We start from the raw sequence: 12500 nt of genomic DNA on the forward strand, positions 1-12500 counted from the left end.
GGATGGGGCAGACCGCGCGCGCGCGGGGGTGCACACGCGGCCCTTCCACCACCGCTACCGCCAACCTCCGCCACGAGAACCCAACACTCCGCGACACCGGCATGACGCCGAGCTCTTGCCCCGCGTGATCCCTCCCCGGACTCGGAGCGAGGAGGCGCGGGCCGCGGTAGGCGAGAGAACAAAGCCCCCGGAAGAAGCCGGAGGCCAGGCCGAAGCTACGCGCACAGAAAGGCGGTCAGGGCGGGCAGCCGGCCGGAGGCCATTCGGGAGAAGCCCCACCGGAACACAGCACACGCCCTTTCTTCTCCCCGGATAGCTAGAGAAGGAACGCTTTCTCACCGAGGGCGGGGCATACCCAACCCGACCAAGCACCCCCGGCCGCGGCCAGCCGGAGAAACGACGTGCGTGCGGGCGTGACGCTCACGCAACTCGACCTCCGTCGAGCAACGGGGGGAAGACACGCACGCGGGGGGTCTGCGTTATGGCCCGCCTCCCGGGACACGCCGAGGGCACACGGCACGCAACGACGCGGTGGACGCTCACCCGACGAGGGGCCCCCCCTCTCGGAAACGGGCACCCCAAGGAGCCTCTCACCGGCCTTTGGGTCATTACACTCGACCCCCCCTCCTCCTTCTCCTCTACCGTGTCTCCCGCACCAGCGGAGCGGGCACGGACCCACAAGAGGGACGGCAAACAACGGGAACAAGCCACGCACGCCGCAAGCAAGCAAAGCCGAGCACAGGAGGCGCCAGAGGGAACGGGAAACGCCACCGCCGCTCAGAAGCGGGCACCTCGAAGTCCTGGGACGCTCCAGGGGCACCGCGAGGATCGCAAAGAACGAGGCGCGCGCACACCGACCGGGAGCGGCACGCGACGCCGCAGATGAGCCACCCTCCCCCGGCCCGGGGAAGGGGGCTCAAGGGGCCACACGGGCAAAACGAACCCACACGGAGCCCCACGCACTGCAGCAACGAGTGCGCGGGCACGGGGCTCAGGCCGGGCAACCGCACCCTTGCCTTCCACACACCACCACGGGCGGGTGGGGAGGAGAGACGAAGGGCCCGCTGGCAGAACGAGAGGAGCGGGCGCCATTCACAATGAATGGCCATTCGCCATGAATGTCCGTCCCTCGCCTGGCGCGGCTTAGGCCCCGGCCCGAAGACGGCACGAGAGAACCACATCGATCAACCAGGAACGAGAGAGGGGTTGGAAACAAAGCGAAGCCGCCTTCGGGAAGGCAACGACCGAGGATCACACACGGGCAAAGCCAACAAGCGAGCGTACGTACGGGGGAAGAGCACACCAGAGGTGGCCGGGGAAGCTGCCACCAAAAAAAAAAAAAAAAAAAAAAAGTGCACTCGGGAGGCACAGTGGCAGAGGAGACCGGGCCACAAACCAGCAGCACAGCCCACAGAGACTCGGGAACCCAGCGGGCAGATTTGGCAGAGGAAGAAAAAAAAAAAAAAAAAAAAAAAAATTAAAAAAAAAAAAAAAAAAGTGCACTCGTGAGGCACAGTGGCAGTGGGGAACGGGCCACCAATCGACATAGCCCACAAGAGATTCGGGAACTCTGCAGGGAGAGAAAAAAAAAAAAAAAAAAAAAAAAAAAAAAGCACCGAGGGGGGCCACACAAAAGCCATCAGTCCCCCCCTGGCCCACAGGCCCAGCCACTCCAAACGGTAAAGGGCGACGACAACCACGACAGCGGGAAAAGCCTGACACGCAAACACAGCAAACGGCAGCCAGTGACGAGTCGCCCAGGCGGCCTCAGGAAACTGCAATGCCCCAGAGAGCAAGAGACAAAACAACCCAGCAGCCTTGGGGGAAGACAGCAACCCGAGAAGGCCATCGTCCTTTACAAGAGTATGACCAAAGGACAGCGTGTCAGCATATATCTCCAGGTACAAGATGGACAGATCACAAAGACATAAGTCATGAGCCAAAGAGACGGGGAGTAAGTCACGAACCAAAGGGAATTCCTGGAGGTCATGCCCGTTGAAATGTCCCCAAAATGTCCCCATAAACAAGAGAACCGGACCTCAAAGGAACAACTGGTCGACCTCATAAACTTGAGAGCGAGAGGAACATGACTGAAAGACAAGCACCCAGCAAGGGACCTACAGGACGCCGGGAACGCAGCGCTCGTAGAGTAAAGGAGGCGGGGGGGGGGGGGGGGGAGGGGCTCCGAGGCTCCGCGGATTCGGAGTCGGGACGGGGACAGTCGTCCAGTTAGGCCGGAGACACAGCATCCTCTCGGGCACGGGGTCCAGAGTCCCTCCGCTGGGGACGGAGGACTCTTGGAGAGAAGGCGGAAGGGGGGGGGGGGGACTCCGAGGCTCCGCGGAGTCAAGAGTCGGGTCGGGGACAGTCGTCCAGTTAGGCCGGAGACACAGCATCCTCTCGGGCACGGGGTCCAGAGTCCCTCCGCTGGGGACGGAGGACTCTTGGAGAGAAGGCGGAAGGTGGGGGGGGACTCCGAGGCTCCGCGGAGTCAAGAGTCGGGCCGGGGACAGTCGTCCAGTTAGGCCGGAGACACAGCATCCTCTCGGGCACGGGGTCCAGAGTCCCTCCGCTGGGGACGGAGGACTCTTGGAGAGAAGGCGGAAGGGGGGGGGGGGACTCCGAGGCTCCGCGGAGTCAGAGTCGGGCCGGGGACAGTCGTCCAGTTAGGCCGGAGACACAGCATCCTCTCGCTCCTGGGATCCAGAGGCCGGCCGCCAGGCTCTCCAATTCAAAAACGAGCCTGGGTCGCCCCGGAGGCGACAGCTATAAGCCTTCTGGTCGACCTGCCTAAGCCTCCCTCCCCACATACTCGCTTTGGGACACCACTGTCACCTGTCACCTCCGCCAGTACTCTCCGGGTCCAACACTGTATACTCAGAGCGTTCTGAAACACGACACAACCCCCGGGACGCAGCCGCCTGCTCGCCGGGGCTCTCGTCACCCTGTCTGGCTCGTAGCAGGCAATCTGCTGTCCTTGTCATCCACCGGGAACCGGGCGCGTTACAGAAAATTGTCACCGCTAGGTGTCACCCGACCACCATCTCGATCGTCCAAGGCAGCAGCAACACACTCACAGATCGCTCACTAGCCGCACAGCCAGCACTCCGGGGCTCCGGTGGGGTCCTGCCTAGCTCTGGCGGACACGCAAGCACAGCAGAAGCACAGCAGAGCAGCTGTACCCACCACCAGAGTGACACAAACGGTGGCCGTTGTCCCGCCCGAACAAAGCAAACGCGGGCTGTTCTCCTCGGGCGGATCCCTCAGGCAGCCAAAACGAAAGTAGGACGGGAAGCTGTGCAAACAAGGCGAAATCTTACGCTCGGTCTCTAAGTGGGGGGGGGGGGGGGGGGGGGGGGAGGGGTTTCCAGTAAAAGCGGCAAGTCTGTGACTGGCACAATTAGGGGAAGGTGACATCCCACCTCGATGTGGGGGAGGTAAGAAGAGGCGGCCTCAGTTCCATGCCAGTTAGGCCTCCTTTTACAAAACAAACACACCAAACCAAACCGCCTCGCCGCCGCTTGTGGCCGCCACCACCGCCACAAGCTTCCCCCCCCCCCCCCCACCTCCGTTGTTCATTCTCGGACTAAATACACAGTTAGAGCTGATTAAAATAGTAGTGGAGTAATTAAAATTTCCGTTTTTGTTTTTTTGTTTTGTTTTGTTTTATCTCCAGGACTTCGCTTTATATTTTGCTTGGTTTTACACGTTCGCACGTTTGTCAGGGGAAAAAAAAAAATTAATAAAGAAAAAATAAAAAGTAACTACTTCAGAGGAAGGTCTCTTTTTGTCCAGGATGACTATTACTTGCGATGTTGCCGAGATGTTCTTCGGATCCTTCTCTTTCCAGCTCCCGGGTGCTGGGATCACAGGCATGGCCAGCACCCCCACGTTTGTTTATGTGGTACCGAAAGGATGGTGCCCAGGGGCCTTTGAAGCACCCTAGGCCAGGGCTTCCCTTTCCCCTCATGTGTCCAGATCGCTGAGGCTTGCTGGCTACCAGATAAAATTAAACCAAATCTAATGTGATTCCAATCACGTAACAATGTGACTAAGCAGGCCCCGTTAAGATTAAACCGGATTATCGGGCTCAAGTCTCCCAAGTCCCGGGTAGAGTTGAACTACCCTGAGCGGGGAACCACGTAATCTCCTGTTTCACGATTGTCCACGAAGACGGCAGCCGTCACGGATCCTGACCTCCGCCACTATGGCGGCAGCCATGTGCCATACTCTCCAAGGCCCATTTTCGTTCTAGGTTGACTAGCCTGCCCACCCACGGGACCAGGATCTGGACCGAATATGCGCGTGCGTGCAACTCCTAATCTACACAGTACCCTTAGTGCAAGAAAAGAAAAACAACTCCCTGTCTTTAAAAAGAATAAAAGAAAAACAGGAAAGGGGGAAAAAAAAAAAAGACGAAAGGCCCAGCCCGGTCTCCAGTGTGAGTTCACCAGGACTACACAGAGAAGGCCTTGACTGCACAGAAAACACACACACCACACAAAAACAAACAAACAAACCAACAAAACTGAATTCCAGCACTTGGGAGGCAGAGCGGGAACTAGGCCATAGGTCACCGATTCCAAAACTAAGACTATGGAGTCCTCCCCCGCCCAAGGATTCGCCTGGAGAAAGCCCAGTAATATTTAACCATCACCCCTAGCAACGGCTACTCAGCGAATAACCTGGGACTTAACCCAGGTGTTCTTTACAAGAGGATGAGTAAAACAATTACGGTTTTGCCTGGGCGCCCCCCCCCCCCCCCACAAACATTTTCCCCGGGACACCCGATGATGCCTAAGTAAGTACCAATCAATCCTAAAATTTTCCCACACCTTGCTGTAATACTAAACAGAAACCCTCCTCCCCTTGAGCTCGGGGCTCTACTCTCAACTGCTGCATCGGTGAGTGTGAGGGGCGCCCCCCCCCCAGCTCCAGCTGGTCATTAAAAAGACCCTACTTCGCCTGCGTCGTCGGAATCGGCTCCTCGGTGGTCTTTGGGGTGGGTCGTCGAGACAATACGAGATGTGACCTCGACCAGTCTGTTGCCTCTAGTAAGCTGGAGGGCATATCAGAAAAGAAAATTCCTAAAAACAATCATTCTTACAGTCTCCATTTAAGGAGACTATGTTTCTCCTTTATCTTTCTATTTTTTTTAATAATTTATTTAATTTTTATTTTATGTGCATTAGGGTGAGGGTGTCAGATGCCGTGGAACTGGCATTACAGACAGTTGTGAGCTGCCATGTGGGTGCTGGGAATTGAACCTGGATCCTGTGGAAGAGCAGGCAGTGCTCTTAACCACTGGGCCATCGCTCCAGCCCCCTGCTTTATCTTTCATTAACATATATATATATATACATATGTGTGTGTGTGTGTGTGTGTGTGTGTGTGTGTGTGTGTGTAAAACAAGTCTTGCTTTGCTCCAGTCACGCCTTGTTAATACTACTACAGAAGACCAAAATAATACATAATTTCTTCCTGTTCATATATATAAGCACTAAATAGCAAACTGAAACACTCAGACCATGGAATTAAGTAGGCTAATTGAAAATCTTCACCTTCCCCTCATTCCTCCAAGTCCAGTCAGTCCCCCAGTCTCATCCCTAGCTCTGTATCTGACGTTCTGCTGTGGCCTTTCTAGTCTCTCTCTCTCTCTCTCTCTCTCTCTCTCTCTCTCTCTCTCTGCCTCATTTTACCTGGTTTTTACACCCAGTTTTCTACCAGAAGACACACAACCTCTACATGCTCCTAAAAGCCAGAGAGAAAACAGAAAACAAAGATCAAACGACAAAGATAAAACCAGATATCAGCTATCAGCACCACCTAGAATTACAGTCTTCCCAATCCTAGATGCCTACACCACCAATGCCAGCCAGGGCAATATGTCTCCGCTAGAGCCCGTCAACAGCGAAGCACAAGAAGAAAGACCTTCCTTAAGATAGCCTTTACAAATATGATAGAGGTCCTTCCTAAAAGAGAACATTAAGAGAGCCTTTCAAGAAATCTGTGAAACCACAGACTGTGGAGGGAAATGAATCAAACACCTGAAAAATAAAACAGAGTAGATAAAGAGAACCTAAACCGAGGGAATTTCCGAAAGTGGGAAAACAAAACAAAAGGGTAGGGGACTCAAATAGAAACTTCAGAGGCAAACCTGGCTAACAGATTACAACAGATGGAATTAGAGAATCTCAGGCATTGAAGGTATATCATAGAAAGAATAGATACATTGCTCAAAGAAAATGTTAAAGAAGAAAGAAAGAAAGAAAGAAAGAAAGAAAGAAAGAAAGAAAGAAAGAAAGAAACAAGGAAACAAATAGAAAATCCAGTTATGAAACAGCCAATAAATCAAGGATATTGAAAAAATACAAAGAATATTTTCAAAAACAGATAAATTATAGAAGAGAATGTCCTTAACCTACCGAAGAGGCTTTTCAAAGCAAAAGAAGCACACAGAATACCAAATAGACTAGACCAGAAAAGAAAATTCCCTTGGCGTTGTACTAGCCAAAACAGTAAACCTACAGAAGCCAAGAAAGCCTATTAAAAGCTGCAAGGGGAAAAGACGGATCAACCTATAAAGGGTAGACCTAGCGGAACTGCAAAAGCTCTAAAGGCCATAAGAGCCTGGACAAACTCTAAGCTATCATCACAGATGCATGCGGGGCCGGAGAGATGGCTCAGCTCTTCCAAAGGTCATGAGTTCAACTCCCAGCGAACGACCACATGGTGGCTCACAACCACCTATCAGGTGAACCGATTCCCTCTTCTGGCAGATGTAAATGCAGATACAACACTCGTATACATAAAATAAATCAATCTTTTAAAAATTAAAAAAAAAAAAAAAGGTGTCACGGGTGCTAGCAGCCTAGAGTACTAAACTCGATGAGACTCGCAATCGCTAGAGATGGAGAAGATGAAGTGGTCCACGCACACGATCGCTTAAACGCAGAAAGACGACTCGACGAAAAGGAAAGGGAAAAACTTTTGGGTTTAACGTTTCATCTTTCAGGGCCTGGAGAGATGGCTCCTGGAGAGGGAAAAACTTTTGGGTTAACGTTTCATCTTTCAGGGCCTGGAGAGATGGCTCCTGGAGAGCGCTGTCGGCTCCTCCGAACGGACCCCGGTTCAATTCCCAGGACCCACATGGCAGCTCACAAGTGCCTATAACGCCAGTTCCAAGGGATCTGGCACCCTCACACTAACGCACATAAAATACGAATTAAATCAATTAAAAAAGAAAAGAACAAAACAAAACACACAGCCATGCATGTATCAAGGAAACCCTGTGTGAAGAGGAAAAGAAACCCCCCCACCAAAAAAAAAAAAAAAAAAAAAAAAAAAAACAGAAACAAACCCAAACCCCCAAAAAAATCCAGAGCTTCTTTGTTTTTAGTTTTTTTATTATCTTATTGTCCGTTCAATTTAATGTTAAATTATAGTTCTCTGACTCTCTGTCTCTCTCTCTCTTTGTCTGTCTGTCTCTGTGTCTCTCACAGACACACATACACAGAGAAACAGATAGAGAGAAACAGAGAGAGACAGAGAGATTGAGATTGAGAGAGAGAGAGAGAGAGAGAGAGAGAGAGAGAGAGAGGACACGAACACTTTCCAAACATCTGTTTAATAAATATTCACGCATCGATAACCTCGTTAGCTTCCGGAGAGTCGTGAGAACATCTCTTGTTGAAAGCACCGTGAATGCTAAAGAATATGTCCTTTCGTCTTTTCTAAGCGTGTTAACGTTTCTGCGAGAAACGATCAACTCCAAGAAGACACCTAACTTTTCTTTAAGGTGTTTTCACTCACACACACACACACAACACACACACACACACACACACACACACACACACACACACACATCTTTGAACATGTCAGTACACTATTGTACAGCTGCTCCCGAACGCACTTTCCAAACATTTGTTATATTATCACTTATAGAAACCAAAGCACGTGGGATACGGTGGCAATGTTACTCCTGGCCACGGTGGGTGGTTTTTTTCTAGCAATGAATCACGCTGAATGTCGGCAGAAAGCGAAGAGAGCCTTTTAACCAAAGCTCAGTATGCACACAAAACACTTGTTTGGGGTGTCCGGATACCTCAGTGAACTTGTTAGGTGTCTTGCATGGATGAAATCACTCACTCCTGGGTGAAAGCAGAGTGAATACAGCCACGTATCAGGATGAAAAGGAAAGAGAATAACAAAGAGAGCTCCACGCCATTCACTCCTCATGATTCGTTTATTTTATTCATGCACTTACTCGGTTACTTAGTTACTTAGTTTTTTTGAAACAAGGTTTCCCGAGAAAGGATACCATCTGCAAAGCAGGCTTAAAACCCAGGGATCTGCCTGCCTCTGCCTTCAGGGTGCTGGGCCTGCCTAAAGGAATGCACCACCACACCCAGCTTCTCTTCCTTGTATTTCTCTAATTCCAGGAAGACATCTTTTTCTTCTTCTTCTGGTTTATACTCTTTATCGTATATTTAGTTCAATTTACAAAAGACTCTCTCTCTCTCTCTCTCTCTCTCTCTCTCTCTCTCTCTCTCTCTCCTCTGTGGTGCGTGTTTGAGAGAGAGAGAGACAGAGAGAGACAGAGAGAGAGAGAGGGGATCTCTGTGTGTGATGTGTGTCTTTCTTTCCCTTCTCTCCCCCCACCCTTGCTTCACTGCCTAGAATTAAAAAAAAAAAAAAAACAAAGAGCTTGAAAACAAACAACAGCAACAACAAAAGCAGAAGCAGGCCTTATCTTTGTTTCAGGGCCAGACTGGTCTCCAGAACCAGTGGCAGGACAGCCACGCCTGTAACAAAGAAACCCTATCGAGAGAGAGAGAGAGAGAGAGAGAGAGAGAGAGAGAGAGAGAGAGAGAAGCTTGATTTGCTTTTAATTTCTCGTTACCTTGTTTAATCTTAAAATATAGCTAACTCTCTGTCTCTCACAGACAGAGAAAGCAGAAAAGTGCTATATCTAGCTTAGTAGAGAAGAGCGCATGAATGTGTTTTCAAGGTAAGAACAGAAAGTCAAAGCACAGCGTTTCGAACAAAGTCCAGGAAAGTATGTAACAGTGTTTCTGAGCTATGCTGAGAAGAAACAGAAAAGTGATCTATCTATCTATCTATCTGGCATAGTACAGAAGAACACATAAAACGTCTCTCCAAGGTAAGAACGGAAAGGCATAGCACAGCGTGGCGAACTAAGTACAGGAAAATATGGAACCGCGTTTCTGAACTCAGTTGAGAAGAAAACAGAAAAGTGATACGTCTAGAAGGTGAACCGATTCCCTCTTCTGGCAGATATAAATGCAGATACAACACTCGTATACCCAAAGTAAATAAATCTTTAAAAAAAATTAAAAAATAAAAAGACATCACAGGTGCTAGCAGCCTAGAGTACTCAACTCCACGTCAGTCGCTAGAGATGGAGAAGATCAAGGGGTCCACGCACACGGTCCATTACACAGAAAGATGACACGATGAAAAAAGAAAGGGAAAAAATGACTCTTGGGACCACATGGTGGCTCACAAACCATCTATCAGGTGAACCGATTCCCTCTTCTGGCAGATGTAAATGCAGATACAACACTCGTATGCATAAAATAAATCAATCTTTTAAAAATCAAAAAATAAAAAATAAGAAAAGGTATCACTAAACTCGATGAAACTCGCAATCGCTAGACATGGAGAAGATGAAGTGGTCCACGCACGCACACGATCACTTAAACGCAGAAAGACGACCCGACGAAAAGGAAAGGGAAAAACTTTTGGGTTAACGTTTCATCTTTCAGGGCCTGGAGAGATGACTCCGTGCTTAAGAGCACTGTCTGTCGGCTCTTCCGAGCGGACCCGGGTTCAATTCCCAGGACCCACACGGCAGCTCACAAGTTCCAAGGGATCTGACACCTTCACACTAACGCACATAAAATACGACTATATCTCTGTCTCTGTCTCTCTCTGTGTGTGTGTGTGTGTGTGTGTGTGTGTGCGTGCGTGCGTGCGTGCGTGCGTGCGTGCGTGCGTGCGTGGGTGTCTCTGCATTTGTGCTCTGCATTGGTGCTCGGCATTTGGAGGTTCACAAATCGTTCCCTAAGAAGCATGTTTGTCTCTCTGCCTAAGCTTGTTAACGCAGACTCCTAGTCCAGGTAAAGCAGACTGTCCTCACATTCAACCCATCATCTCTGGGAAAATCTGAAAGGATGCAGCCGGGCACGGTGACAGAGCGATGCCGGTCCCGGGAAGGGGGGATGGCGGGTGGATCAGGAGTTCGAGGACCGGGAAGCAGCATGTTAAGAGGTAGAGGGTCAGCGAATGCGAATGTAAATATCTACCAGCAGTGGATGTGCTCGTTGTTAGAACTGCAATCCAAGTATCAGCAATCCAGCAGTTAGCCTGTACAGGCCAAGCAGGCCTGACTCGAGTCTCCAAAGGAGCCCAAGTCCTAGCTAGCAGTTCAAACTGCCCTGAGCAGGGAACCGCGAGCCTGGCTAGGGGTCCACGACCCAGCAGCGGCCACGATGGGGCCTGGGGGGGTGGGGGGGGGGTCGGCGGAGCGGGTGCTTCTTGCCTGCCTGCCTGCCTGCCTGCCTGCCTGCCTGCCTGCCTGCCTGCCTGCCTGCCTGCCTGCCTGCCTGCCTGCCGGGGGCGGTGCGGCTAGCGCCTCAGAGGATGACCAGGGGACAGAGGCCAGGCAGGGTGAGTGAGCTTTGAGCGAGTGGCCAGCGCGGGCAGCGCAACTCGTCCGAGGTCACCTGACTCACACAGCAGCAGCCAGCTTCGGGCCACAGCAGAGCGCACAGCCCGCGCAGCAAGCGCCGGTGGGAAGGAGACAAAAGTAAACTTTAAATTCCAGCACTTGAGAGGCAGAGGCAGGCGAATCTCTTAGTGTGTGTCCAGCCTGACCCATAGTTTTATCCGTATGCTCATGATGAGTTGAAAACAGAAGTTTATAATCTTGCAGGGCTGGGGAGAGAGAGAGGGAAAGAGGGGTATAGTCTAATTTGGCTAAATTCCTAAATTTGCTCAGCTGTTGACCACATGGCATCTTTGAAAACACAAATTAAACACACACACACACACACACACACACACACACACACAGCCATGCTTGTTTCAGAGAAACAGAGAAAAGAAAAAAAAAGCTTCTTTGTTTTTACTTTCTGGTGACATAGTTTTCCCTTCAACTTAATTTTAAAATACAGTTCTCTGATACACTCTCTGTCTCTCTGTCACACTCTCTATCTTTCTGTGTGTACACAGACAGCGTAGTCTAGTATAGAACTGACCTCTTCCGAAATTAAATAAATTAAATGAGTTTATGAATACAAATACATACAAATAAATACACATTTTAAATAAATACAAATTAACTAAAATATAAAAACCACACAGCCATGCATATATCAAAGAAACCCTGTGGAAGAGAAAAAGAAACACCCCCCCACAAAAAAAAAATACAAACAAAACAAAAACCGAAGCTTCTTGTTATCCTATTGTCCATTCAATTTAATCTTAAATTAAACTGCACCTTCCAAACATCCGTTTAGGAAATAGTCATACATCGATAACCTCGTTAGCGTCCGGAGAGTCAAGTCGTAAGAACATCTCTTGTTAAAAGCACCGTGAATGGTACAGAACATGTACTTCTGTCTGCCTAAGCTTGTTAAAGCAGTTGACCGAACGTTGTCTCTGGGAGAAACAATCAACTCCAAGAAGACACCTAACTTTTCTTTAAGGTGTTTTCACACACGCACATCTTTGAACATGTCGGGACACTAATGTACAGCTGCTCCTGAACGCACTGTCCAAACATTTGCTTTATCACTTCTAGAAACAAAAGCACGTGGGATACGGTGGTAATGTTACTTCTGGCCACGCTGGGTGGTTTTCTAGCCATGAAATCATGTCGAATGTTGGCAGAAAGCAAAGAAAGCCTTTTAACCAAAGCTCAGTATGCGCGCGCGCACACACACACCACACTTGTTTATGGTGTCAGGATACATACTAATGTATGTATCATTCCTCAGAATGATAACATGAAAGAGAATAACAAAGAGAACGCCATGACAGTCACTCCTTATGATTTGTTTATTTTATTCATGCACTTACTTAGTTACTTAGTTTTTTTTTTTGTTTTGTTTTGTTTTTAGGTTATGTGAAACAAGGTTTCCCGAGAAAGGATACCATCTGCAAAGCAGGCTTAAAACCCAGGGATCTGCCTGCCTCTGCCTTCAAGGTGCTGGGCCTAAAGGAATGTACCACCACACCCAGCTTGTCTTCCTTGTATTTCTCTAATTCCAGGAATCAGGCTTTTTTTTTTTTTTTTTCTTCTTCTGGTTTATATTCTTTATCATATCTTTAGTTCTCTCTCTCTCTCTCTCTGGTGTGTGTTTGAGAGAGGGGGGGATCTCTGTGTGTGATGTGTGTCTTTCTTTCTCTTCTACCCCCCCCCCACCCTTGCTTCACTGCCTAGAAGAAAACAAACAAGCAAACAAAAAGCA

The 12500-nt window shown here is 49.5% G+C and overlaps 1 protein-coding gene across 1 annotated transcript in view; it reads left to right on the forward strand.

The window, feature by feature from the left end:
• LOC132647069 (collagen alpha-1(I) chain-like) overlaps nucleotides 1-886 on the forward strand; it is a 2832-nt gene extending 1946 nt beyond the window's left edge. The window contains exons 2-3 of the mRNA XM_060366310.1: nucleotides 1-166; nucleotides 317-886. The exon at nucleotides 1-166 is cut by the window's left edge and continues 1121 nt beyond it. Coding sequence (XP_060222293.1) covers nucleotides 1-166; nucleotides 317-886 — 736 coding nt within the window. The remainder of the gene's footprint in view (nucleotides 167-316) is intronic.
• Nucleotides 887-12500: the final 11614 nt, after the last annotated feature.

The sequence above is a fragment of the Meriones unguiculatus genome, chromosome 14, assembly GCF_030254825.1.
Source record: "Meriones unguiculatus strain TT.TT164.6M chromosome 14, Bangor_MerUng_6.1, whole genome shotgun sequence".
Classification (NCBI taxonomy): Eukaryota; Metazoa; Chordata; class Mammalia; order Rodentia; family Muridae; genus Meriones; species Meriones unguiculatus.